This window comes from Lepisma saccharinum, chromosome 7, assembly GCF_977018435.1.
Source record: "Lepisma saccharinum chromosome 7, izLepSacc3.1, whole genome shotgun sequence".
NCBI lineage: Eukaryota > Metazoa > Arthropoda > Insecta > Zygentoma > Lepismatidae > Lepisma > Lepisma saccharinum.
In genome coordinates, this window is record NC_139235.1 from 14,453,304 (window position 1) to 14,478,301 (window position 24,998).

A 24,998-nucleotide genomic window follows, 5' to 3' on the forward strand; every position below is an offset into this window, starting at 1 on the left:
GGCAATATATATATATATATATATATATATATATATATATATATATATATATATATATATATATATATATATGCAAGATTTGAATGTGGCTAGAAGTCAACAGGAGAACTTCCGAAAGAAAAGGCAGTCAACCACTGATGAAATTCTGTTTCCCGCAAACATTGTACTGCATAGTGTATTTAGGCCTATGCCCTTTAAATTCACCATAATAAACGTGTTTTGTTGCTATAAACGGAGTTTTAATGCACTTTCTACTGTTCGTTTAGGTTATTTCAGTTAATCCGAACTTTTGTTAAACCGGTTAACTTATCTCCCCCATTAATCCGGATTAATGAGGTTTTACGGTATGACTGAAGATGACCGGACCCCTCTCCGATTTTCTTCATATTTGGCATACTTACTAATTGAGGCCTGCTAATGACGAATCTGAAGTTAAAATTTGTCGGAATCGTCTAGAAATTGCAAAATAATTGCGAACCATTGACGCTAGCCCCACGAACCATTGACGTGTGGTTAGGTTAGTTTCGGTTAGGTTAGGCAAACATAGTTAAGATTTAGTGTCCTGGTAGGATCAGGAATATTGTATATTTGCTTGTGAAACAAAAAAATTCGCGAAAATCGACGGTTACCATTCCGAAAACTAACGCCTTATTTTCGCTTATTTTGCAATATCTAGACGTTTCCGACAACTTTACTGTATTTCATAATTTAATTTAAGTACTTAGTAAGTCTTTGGGTGGATCCGGACCGCCTGGAACCCCCTCCTAAATACGTCCTTGCATCCCACCGTACAAGACTCCCGGTCAACAATTTCGCACTTGCGCTTGTCTGCATCGACTTCGCTCTTGACATGATCCGAGAACGTTACAGCATGTTATCGGTCAAATCGTTTGGCCCAATTCAACAGACATGATTCCTGCGAGTTCCACAAGAATTCTTATCACTTACCTTCTCCTGGAATATCCTCCTGAATGTCTCCTTGGTGTATCGGAGAGTGTTATCGGCAGCCAAAATATTGGAGCACTCCCTCAACAGGTTGGTTCTGATTTTCTCCCTAATGCACTCCTCTTCCATGGAAGACATTTTGCTGCTACCCTGAGTGCCACCTCGCTTCACCTTTGCGACAGCGCACGCTTTGGGGGCGCCACCGTCTTCCAGATTGACCTCGTACAGATCACCATTGCCCCCGGTGACCACCCCCGACCCCTCCCCCATCACAATTGGGTCCCTCAGATGCACTTCCGCCATGACGGACCTACAGGTCGTCAAAACAGAACACTCACTGCGTAACGAAACCAAAACTCACTCGCGAAGAGGTTGAGAAAAAAAAAAGGCGCGAAAAACACTTTCGATAACCGCGAGTCAAATATCCGCTCTCCAGAGGAACACCGTCCGACCGCTTCACTGACACCAACTCGCGTTTTCACCTGCTCGAACGGAGCCGGGTTTGGCCCTCGGGACACGAATTGCGTCACGTGACGTCATATCCAATCCGGACCGGCCTGTGCTCTTGTAATCGGAGCCTCCAGTAGGTGAGGAAAACCCTTTTTTTTTTCCTCCAGAGGTTCTCCAGAAGGACACGGCTGGAGTTCCACGAAATCACCCACTCTGCGTGGAGCACCGGATAGAATTGCTCTCGTGCAAGGAGAGGCACCCGCGAAGAAAACTCGACCTTGAATAAATCCATTGTTTATTTCTCTAAAGCGAGCCCAGGACAGCATTTAAGCTTGTCTTGTGGGTGTTTTTCGCACTCTACAACATGTTTCATAAAAGTCAGGTTATCAGAAAAATAGAACACACCGTCCTAAAAATGTAGGAATTGACAGTACTTAAGCCCCTATCACACGGAACTGGATTTCTAGTAGGAATGCTCTAGTTGGCGCTGAACTAACTTTCTAGGTAGCAATCATGGCCGCCTGGCTGACTGCTTGACTGGTTTGGAGGAATAGGACATGTTCTAATTGCTACTTGCTTTCCTCGACTGGATTCTGTGGAACAGCCAATCAGAGCAAAGTTTCGCCATGTGAAGATAATCTGTGAGTGTGCAAAGGAGCGCTTTTGTCTGTGGTTTCCGAGTGTTACTCCAGCAATGTATAACGTATACAGCATGAAAGGCGCGTTGAGTTACACCATCTATGCTGAGTGCACGGTGTTTACATTTGAAACAACTAAAATATTCTTCCATACTTGTACAGTAAACGTTGTAAAGTATGTATTTAAGCAGCGCCATTGTTTTGTACCTAATAACGTTTTATACGAAACGTTATTCCTCTCGGTTGAATAGTTATCGGCTTTTAAAAATGTGAAGTGATACATTGTTTACATCTCACGCGGACGCCATTACAACTTCACTCGTATGGGAACAAAAGTCTATCGACAAGTACGCTGATAAGTATCGTGTGAGGCGAAAACTAGCAAATTGGTAGCCAGTCCAGCGCCAACTAGGGCATACCTACTGGAAATCCAGTTCCGTGTGATGCGGGCTTTAGTATGAAATACTAAGAAATATCAGAAATCAAGGGCGCCAGCAGAGGGGGACCAGGGGAGGCACTTGCCTCCCGAGATATCTGGAAAATTTCATGTATTTCGAATGGTGAAAATTGTCGCGAGACAACATGAAGATGGCAGATTAAATGGTCTCTGATGCAGGGTGTTTTCGTGACCTTGAATTTAAACTGGCAGGGTGGATGAAGACTGACCCAAGTACCAATACGATATAAGGAATTCCAGTCTGGAACGCGCCATTAAAAAGTTATTTTGAGAAAATCCTGTTTCTCTGCTGGACGCTTCGGGGCAGGGTTGTTAAAGGTCCAGGAATGTTAAATAAATTCAATTCCGGTCCAGGAGAGAAAATCAGCAAGTGTAAATGGGTTCTAACCTTTTTATCTGTAAAGTATTTCAATTCGGTCCAGAAACCTTTTTTCCCGATCAATTTAAATACGGTCCAGGAACCTTATTTTCCGAATCAGTTTAAATAGGGTCCAAGTTCCGTATTGAAATGAAACAATACGCAACTTGGATCGAATAGGGAACTGACGATAAACAACTATCCACTTGTGAGCATGATAGACTAATCCAGGTGCTGGCTGTCCCGAGAATCTAAGGTACAAGGTAGAAATGGGCGGAACGCAAACGCTGCAGTCACGTTGCCCCTCTCCATGTAGTCCCATTCTATCGTGCAGGTTCCTTCCCTTGGTTGTAGCAACACTGCTGTCCCTATTGTGATATCTGCTGGGAACTCAGCAGCCTCACGTTACCTCATCGACGGCTCCTATTGGCTGCGGTTCCAGGATCAGATGTCGAGCAACACGTGACGGGTTTGTGTGAACTCAATGTGACGGCCCACTAATATAGTCCATTGCGTTACGTACATTGTACAGTAACTCTTCGACAAGGGAGTTTTTGAACGTGGCCCACGAGAGAACAACAGCGTTATGATTTATTTCCTGCGATACGGTTTCTAAAACCGCGGTGTGACATTCCAGTGTAAACGTAGTCGCGGACATTTTTAGAAGGTAATTTTTTATCGGTCAAATCTGGTCTACGAATTGTAAATAAATTCAATCCGTGACTGGGAGAGAAAATCAGCAAACGTAAATGAGTTGTAGACAGTGTATAACTTTTTCATATTTAAAGCATTTCAATTCGGTCCAGGAACCTTTTTTTCAGGATCAATTTAAGTACCATTCAGGGACATTTTTTTCGGATGAATTTTAATTCGGTCCAGAAACCTAAATTTGGTCCAGGAACCTTTTTTCAAAACAATTCAAATACAGTCCAGGAACCTTTTTTCAATGAAACAATATGCAACTTGGACCGAATTTAAATTCTGCGAGAAAAAAGATTCCGGTCCTGCAGGGGGACCCAACAGAACCCATTAGAATTTATTGGATTCCTGGACCTTAAAGAACCCTGCTGCGGGGAGGAGAGATTCAACCGGGTTATCCGTTTGAGATGGCAGAAAAGTAAACCCTTATCTACAAGAGGTTAATGTAGATATCTCCGAGCAGTTTGTTGTAATATAAGCAGAAAGAATGTAAGTTTCGAATGAGTGGAGGTTTACAGACTTCAGCCACATGGCGGCGCTAATGTGCATGGTAACAAAGGTGATGATCACGTCACAACAGCGCACACAGTATGTAGCATGGCATGCAAAATGTTCGAGTATTGCATGCATGCTACTGCCGCCACGCAGCTGAAGACTGTAAACCTCCAATCACTCGAAACTTACATCCTTTCTGCTTATATTACAACAAACTGCTCACAGATATCTACATTAACCTCTTGTAGATAAAGGTTTACTTTTCTGACGTCTCAAACGGATCACCCGGTAAGTTGCCGCTTGTTGCCCAAACAGAGTGCCAGGGGTAGGACTATGTGGCTGTTTGACTGCAAGTTTCTTCGTTGTCTTGTTACTTTTCATCCCCATCTTCGCGATTACTCAAACGTATAAAACCGAAGTAAAAAAAGAGCAAAACCGTAGATCCACTTCTTAAATATCCCCAAAGGCAGTACGCTCTCTATCGCCATCATGGTTTTCGCTGTTAATGTATATATCCACGGCGTGAAAGCTTAAAAATAGTATTTAAATTACACAGCACTATCCCTTTCACTCTGAAACCTTTCAATATGAACTTCCGTTGTCGGTAATTAGCCACCCGTTAGGGAAATCCTGAAATCGTTCTTGCATGAATCCTGCCTCTATCTTCTAAATCACGTACAACCAGAACCGAACGTTAATAATAATAAATATTCTCCAGACATCAGGTTACTAGTTTCTAAGCTGAAGCTCCGTTTGCGACGTCGAGGAAGCGGAATTCCCCAGAGGTTTTCTCCAAATTGAGAGGGAAAAGGGTGTGATTGATTGATTCTGATATTGTTGGCATTTCAGCACATAGGCATATTTGCCCGATTCCCCTAACTAATACAATAATCGTTTATTTTAAGTGTTGAGAACAGTATGAAACCTAATACAGCAAAGTTACACGAATAAAACACATAAGCTGTAGAATAACATAACATAACAAGTTAGCATATTTACACTTCAAGTTACAGTTTTCAACGAGATCTATTATATCTCTGATACTAATAATTGTTTATTGTTATATAATATTGTGCAATTAACTGTGTATTATTCTAATAATAATAATAATAATAATATTTATTTAAGTGATAATAACGATTAAAGAACCAGGTATATCACTATGTCAAAATTGGTTGTACAAAATTAAAAAAATTGAATACATAATTATAAAATAAAACAGTGGATCCTACAATCTTATACATCAACATAAATTCAAATTGTAGGTTTCAACAAGATCAGCTACTAAACCTCTTGCCTTGTTTAGGCATGTGAGAATTGAGATATACCTATGGGAATATCTGGGAATTTTATAAAATATATTATTCAAAAAGTATTCACTGTCAACTTGGAAAGTTAATATCTTCTCTACAAAATTTATCCTTTTCATTTTTCTTCTTTCTTCTAAGGTAAACATATTCAACTGTGTTAACCATTCAGAGTAATGTTGGTCATAGTAATTTTTTAAAGCTTTGTGCATTATAACCTGATAAAAAAGGTTTTGAACTGATTCAACTTTTTGAAGGTGACTGGTTGCAGTCAGAAAACCGAGGATAAAATAAGAAAATAAAATTTCTCTATTATAAACTTCAGTATTCAATTTTTACAACTAATTCATTCATTCACTGGTTAACACTACCGTCTGAGGACTAAAATATCGTTACCTGTTAAAAGCTGAGACTGTAAAGCGACATTCAGCACACAGGACAACACAGCCCTAAGGAAGACTATAGTGGCAATTGGACTAGGCGCCAGATCCTCGTTGGCCTGCAACGAGAGAGAAAAGGAAATAGAAAGAACAACAGGGAGAACAAGAAAGAGAAATAGAGCGAGAGATGGATGAGAGGTGTAGACAAATTAGAATTTTCCTATAGATCAATTTGTAAGGTGACCAGACACATACATTCAAAAAAGAGGACAGAGCATGGCGAAAAAGGAGGACAAAGTCATAAAAAATAGGACACCGCAAAAAATGACAACACATTTGTTATTACTCATAATTATTCAATATAAAAAATCTATCAACACTTTGCTCACAAATACCTCTGAGATGATCCCTTTGAGTAATTTCCTTTTACCTCTTACCTTTAAGCAAAGAAAGCAATCTATTACGTAATCCATTCTTTAACACTTGACAATCAAAACTAAGAAATATTTTGAAGCGCAGAATTTTACTCCTTTGAAAATTCTTGGTTGAAATATCCATAATTGAATGCAAGTGTAACCCGTAAGCTTGACTTTAACTTATTTCCAAAAAAAAAAAAAACGAATTAAAATTTTAGGTGGTTTGATTGAGATTAAGAAATATGATTTTAATGCCACAAACTCTAGTACTCTTTCAACAGAAGGGGAAAGTGACAGCCACCTTACACTTCACCTCATATTCGTTTCTTCCATTCTTTAAATGCTGGATATTTTTTTGCGAGATCATTGTTGAAATTACACTTTCGCTTCGTTATTTCATGAAAGTAAATATTACTTAATAATCAAAATTCTGACTGCCCGTTTCTGTATCGCATTCATAATATACATATTATGTATGACTTGAAAAGGAACTGGCCAACCTCCGTGGCAGAGTGGTTATCACACCCACCTGGGTTTGAATCCCGTCGAAATCTATAAATCGAAAATTAACTGCACAGTGCGTTCCAACAGTCTGGGACGCGTTCGGAGGGTAAAGCAATACTTAGAATGAATAATACATATGACTCGGTCGGGGAAAGTGATCGTGCTCGCTCCCAGATACAAAGGAGAGCATTGCTCGAATGCTTAAAGTGCCCCAAGTGATATGTCTTAAACGATGATCGTTATGTGTGGAAGCATTCTCTATGCAGAACATTTGCTATGGTCAATGCTATACTGTTTCCAAAAAAGGAGGACAATTACAGATTTCTAAAAAATCCGCCCGGACGCCGGACAGGCACCTAAAAAGGAGGACATGTCCGGATAAAAGAGGACGTCTGGTCACCCTATCAATTTGAAATAATACAGACAGACAAATGGCTCGTGCTGCTTTCAAAACATTGGCTATCTGACATTACCGTCCTGTTCCAATACATAAAGTATCTATCTTCCTGTATTCATTCACTCAAACTCTTAAAACTGTTCGGTCTGGTAACAAACTATGGAAGCAGGACACACTGTTGAGCTTTCAGAACTTGCCTATGTTCCCTTGGAAAAATCTTGAATGAAACCAGGTTGCCAACTCCTGAAGTCCCATACTCCTCTTTTGAGAATGAACAATTTTATGCACATATTTTAGTCGATTTTTCTTTTGTATTCTAGTTTGAGTTTTTGTTTTAAATCCACTTTCATGCCCAGAAAGGCTAATCGGGACTAGACCTACAGTATAAATTCGGATCCGAACGACTATGTGGCTCCACTGAATATCGAACCCGGGATCCCTTGAAGGCCAAGTAGTCGAATACGCTATTTATGCCATATACAGGGGAGGTCAGTGAATAGGTCACTAACTTATGTGGAACAGCTGAAAAATAGTAGTGAGTAGTTTCTAGAGGTGTCATTAGGTGGCAGCACAATCCAGCTTGATGATATTCAGTTAGCAGTTGCTGAAACAGACGCACGCTTGGACGCACCGTACTCTAGGACTGTACGTGGATATGGTACGGGTGAAGATGATTCGAGCTGACAAGCGAGTGAAGGTAGACAGCATAGAAACTGCAATACGGTGTTTAGGTGATCGTTTGCATTTCCGAAAAGTGCGCGCACTGTGGCGGCAGACGTTTCGCGGATGATGTTGAACGTGAGGCTCGACTATGGCTGGGACAGCCCCAAAGACTTTTGTGCAGCAAGTTTTTGGGGACTGATAAAGCGATGGGATAAGTGTATCAATGTTAGTGGAGATTACGTTGAAAAATTAAAACTGTTTTCAATTCAGTATTATTGTTTTAATAAACGTTTGTGACATACTGACTCAGGGGTGTTTTTTTTTATAGGGACAACATTTTATAACAATTCTATATATCTTTTTCACAAAAATGCGGGGGGGATCGTTTCGTTCGATTGACTTGTTATTGATTTTTAGTTTTGGTAAAATGTTTAGTTTTGCTACCTACCTACCTGTGGGTGATCGCGGCAATACGGTTGAAATGAAACACCACCTCTTATGCCTTTAGAATCAGTTTGGATGGGGGGGGCGGGGGGCGTGCTGTTCGCATTAATACAAGGTTAGTCAAACAGACAAACTGTGAAGAAAGGTTCAGTACACTAACAATGGCAGTGGGTAGCCTGAGCAGTTTTGTACGTTATATGTTAGCAAACATGAAAGTGAGCCTGAGGTACCTAAAGTAAACATACTTGCTTAAATATGTCTATATTATATTGTTCCACAAATTTTGTTCGACCAAAATAATTTGAGTAAATAATTCGGCATAAAGTGGGGAAGGTGGCGGGGCGAATGTTCTACCTTTTTGGAGGGGAGTGCGTCAAAGGCCTTGGGGGGGGATGGGCACCCCTGTACTGGCTTACCTATTAATCGATAATGGGTCCGGTGTCCCATTCTACACCCTCGATTTCGGAAGTTTTCTTCATTTTTTTATGAAGATTATGTGATGCTAATTATGAAGAACAAAAATTTGGAGCGCGGAAACAAGTATTTACGAATGTACAGCCGTTTGAAGTTGAGATATTGTCGTTTGAAATGGTTGAGTCCAAATTTCCCACCGATACCGGGCTGCGCTCCTGAGGTAATAGACCTACCGCCCCCTACCGCTTCCGCGGCCCCGCCTTTATCTATAGAGTCCCTAATAAAGGCATGTTAGAAATTGGCCGGAGTCACCTGCCCCCAACACTATTTCTCACTGTTTTCCGCATTGACATATGAAGATACCAAAAATGAAGGCTAAAATTAAACCTAATACGGTCAGGCCAGGCACTGAATTGCGGGTCGAAGTTAAATTTGTAAGTCCAAAAATGAAGTAACTCCTATGTTGAAAGTCCTTGTTGTCCTTTTCCACAGAATACCACCCTCCACTCCCTTCCCATCATAAAAATAAGAAGTCGCAAATTATCCCAAGCCACAAGTCATTTAGAAAATACAACCCTCCCCTTTACGGGCGTCAGTTGCCAAAAAGAAATAATTAATTCCAATTTCTGAAGTCGCATAAATGAAATCCAACGTCTGAAATGTCCAACCCGCCAATATATCACACAAATAACATATCGCAATAGCAAATGTTCCCATTGCACAAGTCAATCATAAGAAGAAAAAGAAAAAATCAGATGTGCGCCTGCGACAAGAATCCATCATCCGCCATCATCCCTGAAAAACCTCTTTGACGTTACGCAAGGAATATTAATTTTAAGAAAAACGTAAGTTTCGTAGCACGTAGATCTAAAAAATTACCTTCCGCGCTATTTACAAACACTGTTTGTTATGAGGAACTAATTATTTTCACGAAAATGTTTGAAATGTGCGGAAAATTGAGAGTGTAGAATGATACTCCGGAGCCTCGAAAATTTAGGCGAGACACGAACGAGATAGATGGTTGTAAATCAAGACGAGACCGAGACACAACCACGTCTTGGCTTGATACCATCCTTAATTGTAACATAGAAATGCCAATGAGACGAAATATACTTTAGCTGTAACCGACGTTGCAAAGACTGATGAGCAGGCAGTATCAGAGGTTGGAGATCTCCAAAGGATAACATCTGGCTGCACGAAGGATTGTAATAGTCGAGTCATAAGCGATCGCATCTCAGAAGAGAGTATTTGCGGATCTTACCCACCAATATAAACATCTCTCTTAATATTCCTACCTCGTAGTGTAATTAATATATTACCTACAGGTCAGACTGTAGCACAGAGTCCCTTGGTATGTCGTATGAGTTGCATCAGGGTGTTACAAGCCATGATCCCTTTACACGGGGTCACGAACCGTGTAATAAGTTACCGGGATGAGAAATATGATGTCATTCTCCGAACTCTCACCTAGGGAATCATAAGTCGGTGCCGCTAATAGAGCGGACCGCCGGAGTTGAGTCTGTGGGAATCGCTGCTTCGACACAGACTATCGCCCTTGACAGATCTCGGCTCCGGGACATCACGAACCAAAGTGCACTCGCATCTGGTTCGGCCAGAGGGCGCCGCTGGCTTAATTAGAAAAGGGGGTTTTCGTTAATTGATCTTTTGGGAATTATGTCCTTTTGACCTCTTGTCTCGAACGTTTTTCATCACTCTGCTCTGGAAAGTTATACCCTAATTAAGGAGACTCACTTGCCTTCACTGATCTACATATCACTAGCAAACATGGATTGATTTACATTGTTACGCGCCCACATAATTTACCAATTCAGTGTTTAATATGTTAATTATAAAAAAATACTTGTGTTATACAGGGTGTTCCAGAAGTCTTTCCCTGATTACAAACTTTATTCATATCCGCTATATGCAATGTAGAGATGTGAAAGTGGTGCCAAAATGTAGGAAAACCAACCAATTTTTTTTGTTCCACGTTTCAGTAACGTGGCTGTAGTGTAGCAGTGCCAGTGCCCAGGAAACCGGAAATGTTCACAAATCAGGAAAAATCTCAGTGTGTCACGAGACCCGGTCACCAATAACAGTGCAGAGGAACTTTCAAACAACTTATGGAAAGATGCCGCACGATGTCGAGAGCATTAAGTCGTGGTATGACAAGTTCAAGACCACAGAATCTGTTGCTGACTTACCGAGAAGTGGCCGAACCATCAACCTCAGCAATTTCAAACAACGTAAGACATCAGCCAGAAAGTTATCTTTATGATATCTTACACAAACGTTTATTTTTTCGTGCATACAAAGTGCAAATTGTACAGGCTTTGTTGCCTAATGATACCAGGGGACACACTGAGCTTTTTCCTGATTTGTGAACATTTCCGGTTTCCTGGGCACTGACACTGCTACACTACAGCCACGTTACTGAAACGTGGAACAAAAAAACTTGGTTAGTTTTCCATTTTGGTAACACTTTCACATCTCTACCTTACATATAGGCTAGCGGATATGAATAATGTTGTAATCAGGGAAAGACTTCTGGGACACCCGGTATTATGACGTCATAATTTGTTTGACACAACTTTGTTATATTTTCCAACCTTAAGATTTTAATTTTTGTTGCTAGGTGATGTGATTTATTGATCTGATGCATGGCTGATGTAAGTTAATTTTAAAATGAATAATTTAGTTAGTGTAATCACTGCAGTTGTGTGAAATTAAGATAGCAGAAGATTTATGGTATCCTGACTGTGTAAGATTAAGATTTTTAAAATGAAAATATTCTTAAGTGCTTCCCACGTCTGAGGTGCCCTCATAGTAGGCTTGGACGTCTTGTGTTCTCCGGAAAGAAGTAATTGCAAGTATATTTAGTGAGCTTAAAACAACATATTAGCTGTGGCTACGCAATGGTGCAGTGGTACTGTTGTCGGCTTGAAATCAAGGAGCCACGGGTTCGATACCCGGTGAGGGCACATGGTAGCCCCGTCTAGTACTGGCTGAGTCTGTTAAAAGAGGCCCCGCGGAAAATGTGCTCCTTGCATGTAGGCAACCCTGGTACTCCGAAGAGAAGAGCGGGGTGGAGAACAGTACAGGATATCGGTGCCAAGCAGTTTCGACAACACGAAATAGAGGGGGATTGAAAATAAAGTGTAGGCTTGGCCGGAAACCGGATCCGTGATGAATAGGCCAAAAGTGCGTCCAAAGAATGTCCGCACTGAGGCAAAGGTGGGCGACGCAGCGCAGCTAATAATACGCAGTCCACGAAAATCATCTCGGCGTTTGGCACAACAGTTGCAGGTGTCCCAGTCAGCCGCTTTGCGGATCCTGAAGCAGGACTTGAACTTGCACGCATTCAAAGTTACCGTGAAGCATCAGGTGCGGGATGTGGACAAGGCAGCTAGCGTGCAATTTTATGAGCGGTTTCTGACCAATATTGCTCCGGAGGTGCTGCAGGATGGTTGGGGTGACAATCCACACGTGTTCATGGACGTTCCACTGCACGCCCAGAAACTCTGTGTCTAGCGTGCCGTGTCGTCACGCCGCATCATTCCCGTGTTCTTCCATGAGACTGTGAACTCGGCTCGTTACATCAGTAACATATTCAACGTGTTTGTTAGTAGTGTCAATATGTACCTTTGACCACAACTCTGATTTCTTGACCAAACGACCACAAAAAGTTGAAAAACTCACTTTCTCTCCCTGTTCCGTGCCTCATTTATTACGCTGACGACGTTTCACGGGCGCAAAAAGGCAGTGATGAGTGAAAGATGAGCTCTCATCCTCTCATCTTCTCATCTTCTCATCTTCTCATCTTCTCATCTTCTCATCTTCTCATCTTCTTATTTTCTCATCTTCTCATCCTCTCATCTTCTCATCTTCTCATCTTCTTATTCTTCAAGGACCAAATGTTTGTAGATCGTGACTTTTGTAAACCTCTCATCTTCTCATCCTCTCATCTTCTCATCTTCTCATCTTCTCATCTTCTCATCTTCTCATCTTCTCATTCTTCAAGGACCAAATGTTTGTAGATCGTGACTTTTGTAAACTTCTCATCTTCTCATCTTCTCATCTTCTCATTTTCTCATCTTCTCATCTTCTCATCTTCTCATCTTCTCATCTTCTCATCTTTTAAGGACCAAATGTTTGTAGATCGTGATCTTCGTAAACCTCTCTCTCGGGGAACGATGTGCCACACACACACACACACACACACACACACACACACACACACACACACACACGCACGCACACACACACACACACACACACACACACACACACACACACACGCGCGCGCGCGCGCGTATGCCTCTTATTATTTCCGTATTGTAACACAAACAAACAAACAAATAATAATTGTTGTTTTTTAGGATACCTGGCCCCTATAACCTCGCCAGGGTGCGTGGTGCCCAACCAAAAATGTAAAAGTTTTCTAATGGCTGCGGTTATAGATTACCGCACCTCTGTAGAGTTTCACGTGTTTTTTTTTTCCCCCAAACTTCCATGAAACCCTACAGAGGACCTCCGTAATGCATGCAACGTGTACTAACGACTCTAGTGTTATTTGATGTTGTGATATTTTTGGATATAGAGTTTTATTATAAGATAGATAAAAATGATTATGTTTATTATAATATTTTCTTGATGAAGATGGAGAATGTATGTGTGTGTTACAAATAAAGTTGCATGCTTATTTTTTTAGTGTGTGTGTATATGTTTTTGATGTTTCGACAGCATCTGAAACGATAAAAAAAAAATTTATTGTTAATTTTCACGTGTAAAAAACAACAACAAATTTTTTGTGCAAATTTTCTGATTGTCTCGTGCTATAGTGCAAAAAGATATTGTAAGTGATAACTAATGAAATTGACATTTGTAACTGATCTGAACTAGTGAAATTCGTATTGTGCCATTGTAACTGATTGTGCTAGTCCAAAAAATTACTTATTGTGCAAGAAAAGATGTTAAAAACTTGTTAAAACTGCTCTGTGACCCTCTCGTCCTTCACGTCGTAGGCGAAGGACTTCTCTGCAATCAGGATGACACTGCATAGGGTATCCTCGGGCAAGGCATCGTGGAACTCGCAGACGACCTTGATGTTGGTTCGATCGTTGACCACCACCTGCTTTCTCTTAGATGTGTTGATGACGGTCATGGGTCTCCGTGCTTTGAATTCGCTGGGCGTGTAGTACATGTCCACACTTCCCTCGGTCACGCGTTTGTAAGCCGAAAACGCTTCGTAAAGTTTGAGGTAATCGGTTTTGGTCACGTCAAGATTGTAATTCTCGCGCGGGAACACTTCATTGCGTCCATTCTTCAGATAAACGTTCTTGATCTTACAGTCGTCGAATTTGCTGGAATCTTTTTCCTGATTCTTGTCCCTCCCGGTCTGAAAAAGCACTACGACGAAATCTGGCATGTCGAACTGTATGTTGTTGAACTGCGTCGTCACGTCGAATTCCATGTGACTTCCCGACGCCATCTTCTGCACGCACTGGTAGCCGTGAAAGTGAATCGGCACCTGCGGACTTTTCAAGATCTCCGCTTTGTACTTGAGGGCGTAGTTCGTTTCGTATTCCACCACCGGCATTCTTAATTCCATGCTTTGGATGACGCACTTGGCTGCTTCGGGTAAAGTGTTGGCTATCGGCGTGGTGCCGTCCGGACCCAAAGTAGCGTATCGCATCAGTGCGTCGTTGTCGTTGGCCGCTCTTCGAAACGTGACTCTCAGTCCTCCCTTCCACATGATCTCCTTGTAGTCCGAGAAGAATCCTGGAAGCAGACGCATGGGAAAGAGCACCGTGTGACTTCTCGTCGATATTTTGGTCCCGGCTTCGAATCCTCCTGCTTGATAGTACGCTGCGTCTGTTTTGGATAATTTCAAAGTTCCCACTGCCGTCGACGTGATGCCTGGATAATCTATTCTGTCGATGACGGTGTTGTGTTTCCTCACCTCCACCTGCGAGAACAGGTGAGGCACGAAGTTGTCCACGAGTATCAAGTTTGCTGCTGCGGGAAACGCGTCTCCGCTTTCTTTCTTCACCACGTCGAATTGAAGGTAGAGGTCCGCTCTGTGAGGATGAATGAACCCGTCGCCTACGTCCACGTCGTATTCGATCTCCCTGTTCGCTTCGTTCAGATTGGCAAACGTGCGACGGTTGGGAGGGAAAGATTGCAATTCGTAACTTTCGATTTGCTCCATTTTACATGTATGGTTATTTATTATACGTTGATCTCCACGATGGCAGTAGTTGTTGCACCTGCGAAATCTACCACGTCTCCTTTCTCGTTCGTCACCACCAACTCTATGTCGTCTATGCGGTTGCGACATACTGGAAAATAGATCGGCGAAGAGGGCGTGTAGATGATCGGTTCCATGAACTCGGAACTTGGTTTGAAAGTGGCTATGATTCCCGTCTGCTTGTGACTTCCTAATAATCCGTCCGAGGATTTCGTGATCATACCTTCTGCCACGTTGCAGTGTACGTTCAGAGTTTCTATGGCCAAAAATTTAGGAATGTTTGTTGCCACGTGCTTGATGCCAGCTTCGAGTTTTGTGTTGTTCTCGAAACCTAAAAGTTCTCCTATGGTGCCCAGGTCCACGGTCTCCGTCGCCGACAGGATTTCCACTCTGTGCGTGACCGAATTTTGAGAAAAGTACGTGCCTTTGGGTAACTGAGCTTGCAAAGTGGAAAGATTGTATTGTCCTGGCGTGACGACGATGTGTTCGCTTCCGACGCTAATTTTGTTGTTGTGCTGCGTAACATTAGGTATGAGGTACATGCTGTAGAATGCACGCAGAGCCACGGATTTAGGATAGACAATGTCGTCGTGCAGCGTGAGTTTCAAGATTGAAGATTCGCTCGTGAGATGGAACACGCCCATCCTAGTGATGCTGTTTCAGGTTCCACAGTACTTTCTGGAAATCCTCGATCGTAGGGTTATTTATTTTAGAGAGAAAGGCGAGCACGGAGAGGCAGAGATGACCGCAGTTCACGTCTCCGAAATCTTGAATGCGTTCGTCGTTGTAGTATATGGAGGTTTTGCTCGTTTTCAGATAATGAATTAAATTTGTAGGTGGAACACCTCCGAAAGAATCGAAAACGAATGCTTTATCATTATCGTTTTTGTGGTAACATATCCAATGCGTGCCTGGATTTTCTTGACCGTCCAAGTTGACTACTCCGCATTCTCTTCTTTTCACGCTTGAAGGTAACGAGTCGGACATGAAAACTCCTCTGAAGTGTTTGATTTGTAACGGTTCGATCAGAGATTCAATGTCTCGGTTGGTGAGTGCTTCTGTTTCTTTTTTTTATATTTCTTCAAAGCATCGAGGTTGCTTTTTTGTTTTTTGGTTATACCTTTCCCCTTCTTCTCCATTGCCAGGTTGTGACGTTTCTGTTCTTCCAATTCCGCCTTGTTCTTCTTCGAGTCGATGACGGTTTTCGCAATGGCGGCACTTCCGCCGGCCAAACTTCCAACGGCCCCCAATGCTGCCAGGATGGCCGGGATGCTGAATATGAAACCTCCGATCTTTTGCTGTTTCCGCGAACGCTGCAACCTTTTCAATTGAGGTGTGCTGAGCAGCAATTTCATTCCATGTCCTTTCGACAAGCAAGAACGTTTCTTCTCGCGTTGTTTCTTGGTGAGTAACCCATCGATGGTACCTAGATTTTTTAGATTCGAATATGGTATCTGGTACACGACACCCTTGGGCTTCATGTTGATGCTCTATGTGTTATTTTCACGGTATGTTATTTATATATATTCTGAGATTTTTTCTTGTGTAGTTTTTTACGGTATGTTATTTATATATAAATATTCTGCGATTTTTTTTTCACGGCCCCGCAGTCGCTACACAAATTCTATTACGTGCTTTGTTTTCTTGCCAAGAAGTTCCTTTGTCCCCTTGTACACGATTCGAGTTTTGTTCTCGATTAAAATAGATAGCTTCTCGTCGGATAACATGTTAGCGTATCGATCTGGTAAAAATAGACTGTATTGTGCGTTGAGCAACAGGCGTACCTTGGGACCATACTGGGTAGAAACGATTGAACCAGAAGTTATCGTGTAAGGTTTGTCGACTTCCAATTCCTGAATTTTTACATACTCGACTGACAAATTTAGCATTTGTTTTAATGCTTGGAGCTCACTTATTTTTTCAGTCGTCATATCAAAAAATTTCAGAGTGTTAGAGAGAAATTTAATTGTTTTTTTCACGATGTGTGTTATTTATATATACCGAAGATTATTTTTTTCACGATGTGTGTTATTTATATATCAAGTTTTTTTTGGCATGTATATATATTATTATTTTTTTAACAGAGGAAGAAAGTCCGTGCTTCGGAAAACGCGATGATGTGCGTAGTGATATCTTCCGTCTCCTGCATAGACTTGTACCAATCATCAGTATACCATCTTCTTCCCTGCCTTGCCTCGTGCAATTCGTCCAACCTCTCGTTTAATTTTTCCCCTGCAGCCGAAAGCAGAATGTTGAGATCACCATACCTCAGGCCGCTGATCTCCCGAAGAAGGTCCTTGAGAACCATTTCACAAGGGATGCGAAATTCCGGCGTCGTTCTTGCTATGATTACAAGTTTATTAACATCTCCGTTTACTACTTTCTTGAATATTTTAGATAGTAGCTCGGGTGGCAAATCAGTTATGCAAGCCATGTTGTTTTTTTTTACTGGATGTTATTTATATACCCCACCCCAATTTTTGTTTCGTGTTCATGGCGATGGTGGTACCCAGTGCGGCGACCCGTTCACCCAGCGATGCGTCTCTGCTCACGAACCTTTCAAAAGCTGCGTGCTCTAACTTTCTGTCTGCTTCGTGACGTGCATCCAGATCCGTCTGTGTGGTGTTGTAGGCGATGTCGTGATCTTTGCATGCGGCGTCCAACGGATTCACACCCTTGTCTCCTCTCTCCAATCTTTTCTCGAGTTTGGTACCCGGTCCGCAGTACTGGTAGCCAGGTAGATGCATCTCGAAAGGTAACTTGTTGATGATGTCGTTTACGAGTCCCTTTCCTTCGGCCACGTTCCAAAATTTAGGAGGCAGCGTGTTGATGATTTTGATGAGGTAACCTATGCCCTTGTCGTCGTTCACGATGAAGTTGGAAAGTTTCGTGCTGATCATGTCCACGATGCCAACCTTCTCGTTGTAGAAATTACGGTTGCCTGCATTCTCTTCGCCGGCTATCACCAACAATCGGTCCACGAGCTTCCTAACGTCGTCCACCCAAACGAATTCTTTGGGTAACGTGTTGTAGCGTTTGACGCCGCTGCCTGTTTTGACCTGGTTCCAAATCGGTTTGATGAGATTCCTGTACTTCTCGCCGCTGCTTGATTTCACCCTATTCTGCGAGGCGTCGTTGTTTTGGTACAAGGCATCCGTCATGATCAGAATTTCCTTGTAACTCTGGTAATCTTCGTCGGTATAATCTTTCGGCTGCTTTTTGGCAACAAGTTCCCACAGTCCCACCGTACCCGGATACCTGTTCCAACTATCCTTGTCGCCTAAATTGACTTTAATGTCGTTGCCTTCGAAGGTCACCTTCGATTTCCCAATCTTCCACACCACACCGCCGCCTTCGCTGGTTTCCATGCTGGGATACAATCCGAACACTTCATCCTTGTCGAATTTCCCCGTGCTCAGGTAGTCTCGTGCCAAAGGTCCCAACTCGATTTTATCCGAAGACGTGCTGCCTATGGCTCGACGTCGTGCCGGTGCATCCTTCAGTTCGAACGGCGTCGAAGGAATGCTTGAAATAGGCGTGGGTACAGCGTAACTTTTAGCTGCGAGCGGTACGAGTTCATTAATCAAATTTTTATTTTGTTCCGTGACACTTTTAATTTCTTTACCTAGACCGCTGATGGCATCAATCACAGGTTGATCCTGACGTTTCTTCTCTTCGTAGAATCCGCGATTTTCGGATTTCCAACCTTTGAAGCGTTTCGCGAGGTAATCGCGAAGCTTGAGATTTTCGTCTTCAATTTTTCGTTTCCTCATGACGTTATTTATATACATCGTTTCTCACAACGTTGCAACGTTTAGAAAGTCGTTGATTTTGTTTCTGTATTTTCCGTCGTTGGGTTTCCTCGTCATGTCGATCGTCACGAATCCGAAATCGTCACCGTTCCAGCAAGTAGAGCAGCAGCCTTCCGAAAATTGATTGTAGTTCATGTCTCCGCCTACGTAGTCATCGTACGCATGCTTGAGGTTGGTGTGATCTTGACGAAACAAACATATGAAATTAGCGTTGTCGCGTACTAACTGTTTTGGAATTTTGGAAAACGTTTGAGCTAGGTAGAAGCAATCCATTCCTTTGTGACGACCTTGCGTGAAAAAGTTGCGAATTTCATTTTGATTTTCCAGGATGGCGTCGTCGAACACAACGACTGAATTTTCACGACAATCGTCAAGTGGTTTTATTTCCGAGGCAAACGTTGCAATGTCTAGACCATCGTACAGTTTCATCAGTTGCTGGTATTTGGATTGCTCCAAACTTTTCGAGAACACGTACAGGTGCCTGTTCTTCCAATCTAACCAATTCGGTGCGAGGAGAAAATTGTCCACGAGCAGTGTCGTTTTCCCACACCCCGAAGGACCTACGATCAGACAGCGGATGCTGTCGGGAAGCAACTCGCCGTTTTTTTTCTTCGTTTGACTTTCCGAATCAGGTAGACGCTTCACCACGTTCCACGTACTCATAGAATCACTTCGTTTGAATCGATCCAACTTGTTTCCGGAAGTCCCAGCCATTTCACCAAAAGTTTGTTGCCTCTCTTGCGCAAAACTTTTTCGATAAGGTACGTGTCGGGGTATTTAGTTTTAGAGAGTTCCTCTTCATAGAAGCGCCCCAATAAAATTTCACCGCCACTGTCCTTTATTATATACGTGTGACGGTTCCCGGGTAGAACTCGAACCACGGTAAAAAGTTCAGTACTCCAGTTTCGTGTGAAACCCCTGTCGAACGTTCGCTTCAATTTACTAACCCTCACCTGTTCTCCAATTTTGTATTTAGCCTTTTTTGTCGTGGGCGTGTACTTTGGACAGTAAACGCTAGAAATTAAACGTTGCTCGTCAGACCTGGTAACGTCAGCTGGCTTCATGCCTATCGTTGCGTGCCGTGTGTGATTATAGTCGTTAACAAGTTCCGGAAGAATAGTGACCCACTTGTAGCTTCCCTGAAGCGTGAAGCGTGACCACATGCGCGATTTCAGAGTGCGATTGAATCTTTCCACGATGCTGGCCTTGACGTCACTGAAGGTCGAGTAATGTTGAACGTTGTGTTTCCGAATAAACTTTTGGAATACGGCATTGTAAAATTCCTTCCCTTTGTCCGTGTGCAGAAACCGAGGTCGTCTGCCGCCGCTTTCGCGAAAAATTGTCTTGAATGCTTCCGTGACGCACGTTCCTGTTTTCGCCTTCAAAGGTAGAGCCCATGCGAATTTCGAAAATGTGTCTATGACGGTGAGGAGGTACTTGTTGCCCTTGTTCAATTTATGCACGTTTTTTAACTTGCCGCTACTCATTTCGACGAGGTCGCTTTCCCAGAGGTCGTCGATTCCCTTGGTTACCACAGCCAAACGTTTGTAGTTGCGGCGTGCAGGTTTATGCAATTCTTGGACGATAGCTTGCCTAGACATTTTTATTATTTTTAGAGATTACGTTTGAAGAGAAGCACCAGCGTGATGGGATTCAAAGAGGGTGGCACTTCGCTCGTGTTTTGAATGATCAGCTTATCGCCGGCACTCACGTCGAAAACGGTGAGATCTTCGTCTTCGTGTATTTCATATATGTTGCGCGTTTCGTTCCAACGCGCCAGAGGAATATTTCCTGCTTTCTGGACACCACGATTCGATATCAAAGTCATGGTGGGAACGCTAGCTTTTCTGCCGTGAGACCAGTACGAAAATTCGTTTATCTGAATCGTGCCATCGAGGAGAAACTTGTAGTACGGATGATAAGGATGTAGCATGTACAGTTTGTTACCTTCGACGAAGGTGGAGATTCTCTGTTGATTGGGTACGCTGTTGATTTCGATGGCTTGCAGAGAATGCAGTTTAGCGAATTTAGTGTCGATGCTAACGAGGTTGCTGTGAAGCTGACCCAGTGTGTTTTGTACGGGCACCAAATGTTCGACTATGGTATCCGTTACGGTAGAAAATGACGGTTTGATTTTCACTTCCACGTTCAACTGCTTGTAGCTTTCGTTGAGTTCTTGCAACTTGGCACCGAAAGAGGCCAGCGTCGATTCCTGCGTTGATTCCAGCACTCCAACTTGATCTCTGATGTTGACGACAATGTTCTGAAGGTTCTCGATTTGATTCAATTTCGAGCTCTTCTCGGTAAGATCGTTCACGATGATTCGCATGTCTGTAAACTGCGTGTGAAGGTCGGCGACGCTCTGCGAAGTGGGCAGCGTCGACACCAGCGAAGCAAGTTCGTCTCGAATCTGTTCCACGTTCGCCGTTTCCGTTTCCAATCGTTTCAGCATACGTGATATGTTCCTTTTCAAAGCGTGTAATTCTTTGGAGGTGGGGAGATTGGCCACTTTACTCTCGAGATCGCTCAACGAACTTTTGATGTCACTCGAATCGGATAGTGCCGTCACCGCCGTTTTCAATTTTTCCAAATCTTCGCTCGAAGGCACGCTTGTTCGTAACGATTCCAAGTCACCCTGTATGTTGTCCAGTACGTGATGAAAATGAGTAAGATTGGATTCGACGTTCAAATTTTCCAAATATTGGATCTTCTGCTGAACTGTGCTTAACGTGTCCTGAATACTCGTCAACACACTTGCTTCAGCGTGAATATTTTTAATTTCTTCGTTGATCAATTCCAGAGACGCCTGAAGCGTAGCGATGGTGGTTTGAATGTGTTCGAAATCTTGATAAGCCTCCAGTTGAATTTTTATGTTCGCGACGCTTTTACCGATGACCTGCAGTTCGTCCGACGATGGTAGGTTCATTATTGTATCTTCCAAAGTCTGCAACTTGGATTTAATTTCTTCCAACGTGCCGGTGAATTCTTCTTGTAATTTGGAAACGACGACATGCAAGCGTTCTACATCAATATCGTTCACCACGGTTTGAAGTTCAGAGAAATTCTTTTCTATTGCGGAAGTTCGTTCTTCGATTTCGAGTTTCAATTTTTCCAAATCTTCATTTTTCGATTGAAATTGCTGTAATTTGGCCAAATCATTTTGAAGCGAATCCATGCTCAACTGTATATTTTGAATGTTGTCGTAAGAAGGTACGTCGACATAATTTTTTATCAGTGTTTTCAGTTCGGAATCGATTTTCAGAATGGGATCGAGACATTGTGTTTGGAGCGTAGCGATTTCCGACTCTAAACTTTTGTTTAAGGTCTCCTGTAAAGCGATCAAATCAGTCCTCAACTTCTTAACACGAACGTCCAACATGAGAATCTCTTCTGCGTGGTCCACACGCTTGGTGTTGCCGAAAATATCGTTAGGCATTTTGTTAACGGTTATTTATAATAGGATAGACGATTCGTAATTCTACGAAGAGAGGAATAAGTTTGTCGTAGTCTCCGAGGAGTTCCACGTACAGGTAATCTCCTGCAGACACATCGTACGTAATGTTAGAAAGCATCTTGTCGTGCTTCATTCGAAAAATGTTCTTGCCGGTAGAAATTTTGATTTCGCCTGTGTTCTCCGGATTCACGGTGATTTGAAGTTTCCCGTCGATCGGAATTTCATAGAAATGTAAATTGTTATTAAAAACATAAAACATCTTGCCCACATCGTTATTTATTTCCGTCCATATACTATTAAGATGTACAATTAGTAGACCATTGAGTTTAGATAACACGGAAGGTAAGAGGCTATTGGAATTTGGCGGTGCAGTGTCCATGTTGTTTTGTTTGCGAAAACCAAAGAGATTCATTGTCCTTGTTAGTTATTTAACACGTTGTGCTTTTTTTGCTATTCTTCAAAACATACGGAGGAAAAGAATGAAAGAGGGAGCCCTCGGGCGATGAAAAGTTGCAACCTGTTATTATGTTGTTAAGCCCGCTCCAAACCGAGGCTCATTAAATTCAACTCTTATTTTTCATCGCCCGAGGGCTCCCTCTTTCATTCTTTTCCTCCGTCTGCTTTTGAAGAAGAATGGCAAAAACACAGCGGACTTCATGGCTATGGGGTTACGGTTAACACACGTCACATTTATCGCTTCCATTGTAGTGCCCCCACTCTCGCGTGTGGATTTGACAATTGAGAACACGTAACTTGTTGTCCGTTGCATCCAATGCTACTTTGGTTACGCGCGTCGTGTACAAATCATGCGATTTACTTGCAATGCGATGATCGGTGCTGAGTTGCCTTTTACCATGAAAAAGGCATTCTTTGTAGTCTTGCATGCTAAATTTGCTGGTACTTATTTTTCCCACCCCCTTCGCTTTCTTGATCTCTTTTTCTTCTGCAATCTTTACACAGTACATTTTGGCACGAAGCCCCGCAAATTCGCTGATGTACTCCCCGCCAACTTCATCTTTGTATTTTCCAATCGTCATTTTGTTTTCTGCCGAATGTAAGTGATGGCCTGATGGTAAGTTGCTAAAATCAAACAGATGCTTCATCTTAGTCAGATCATGTTCGAGGCTTGGTGTTTGGATTAGAAAAATGAAGCTATCCGTGTCAATGTAACATATTTGGATGTTATCTCCATAAAAAGGTTGAAACTGATCGTAGTACGATTGGTACATGTGCAATTTTGATAGTTCAAGGACAGTGGCACCTATGGCAATCGGCTTGTTGAGCATCACTTGCTTCTTGTTCCTCTCGACGAATACTAGATTCTCGTCGAAAATGGTGAAGTTTTTGAAGTTGGGGGACGCGACGATCTTTTCAAATTTCTTTTCGTCCGTGACCAACGTTGCGTCGATGTAATTACGCACGTTCTCCATCGTCTTGCCGTAGATGGCGTTATTGAACAGTTTGTACAGATCCTTGTCTGCAGGCGATGTCGATTGCGCTCTGCGGCGCGTGTTCTCAGTTATGTAGGGTTCCAGCCACTTGCTCTGTCGGAACTTCAATCCTCTATGAACTTTCTTCAACTGCAAGCCGTGACTTATGTAAAATTGGAGGAGTCGGTAGTGCAGAACGTAATTCCGCTTGTTCTCCATGCTTAGTATGAGTTTTGGCTCCGATCCTCCAGGTGGCTTCTCCTTGGTGGGGGCCAGGGCCAATCCGTGATGTTTCTCGTGAAGCGTTTCGGGATAATCGAGATCCACTTCCAAGAAACAGCCCCATTCGTTATCTTCGCTCCAGTTGAGAAAATCCTCACAGGAGAGTTCCTCTTCGGTCATCCACGCGTAGTCGCTGATGGGAAGACACTGGGACATGGAGTGGCCGTACAGGTTGTTGACATCCCAGTAGACAATATAGGTGTTGGGCTTCGATGCATCGTAACCAGGCGTATGAGGATTGTTTGCCTGAGCATGGCGTCGGGGACATTGGACGATGCCACCGCGTATCGCACTCTCCATGAAAGCATACTGTTCCTTCTCTGCAATAAGTCCCAGTTCCACGTTGGTGTATTTCATCATCGATTCCCAAGTCAATCCCGGCGTGGTGAAGAAATACGCAGGATCCAACTTGTATATCGTGATGCATCTCTTACGAAACGATTCGAAAATATCCATCAGAAGTGTCACGTCCAATTTCAGATAAAGATCGTGATAATCGCGAAAAGTTTGGCAATTGAATGCCGTCCACACACTACGAGCGTGTTCGTAGTCCTCTTCGGAACAGACGTCCTCCGTGAGAGAAGAATAAAATACCTCCCGGGGTGGAAGTTCCGTCTCGTCAAATTTCTCAAAATCGTTGACGTACTCGTAGGGGTAGACGCCCTTGCGACGCAACAGATTCAAATTCTCATCTCTCCCCGAAAAACACATTTGCTTGGTGGCCACAAGATCTTCGTCGCCAAGTTGAGCTGCAAGGCTTGCGAGGCTGGAGGACAGGAAATTGTAAGAGTCCAGGATTCGCACTTCCACGCTTCCTCCTTCTTGGAGAGGGATCCACACTCTCACTGTAATATACTTCTCACTCGTTCTCGGAATAATGCTGATTCGAGAAGTTATGTTGTGGAGCTCTTTGACGAAGAGATGTGTGTCGTACTTCTCCGTGTAGTGCAGAAACACGGCAACAAAATGCGACTCCTTAATTTTAAGATTGCACGAATTACAGATGGTGCTCAGAAATAATCCATTCTGGTGGTTATGGTGGACGACCTTGTAATTTTCGGGGGTGAAAGCCTGGTTACACTCCTCGCATCTTGTCGCCGCGTCATGTCTCTGTTGTTGTTCTGTTGTGAGAGCAGGTGGAGAAACGTAAGAGCCTTTCAGGCCGGGTGCAAGTTCTCTCGCGCATTCCGCTATCTTCTCAAC

At 42.8% G+C, this 24,998-nt stretch overlaps 1 protein-coding gene across 2 annotated transcripts in view; it reads right to left on the reverse strand.

Annotated features, from left to right (window-relative positions):
• Nox (NADPH oxidase) overlaps nucleotides 1-1,430 on the reverse strand; it is a 390,569-nt gene extending 389,139 nt beyond the window's left edge. For both annotated transcript variants that reach the window (XM_083125014.1, XM_083125013.1), the window contains exon 1: nucleotides 949-1,430. In XM_083125014.1, coding sequence (XP_082981140.1) covers nucleotides 949-1,248 — 300 coding nt within the window. In that variant the 5' untranslated portion in view covers nucleotides 1,249-1,430. The remainder of the gene's footprint in view (nucleotides 1-948) is intronic.
• Nucleotides 1,431-24,998: the final 23,568 nt, after the last annotated feature.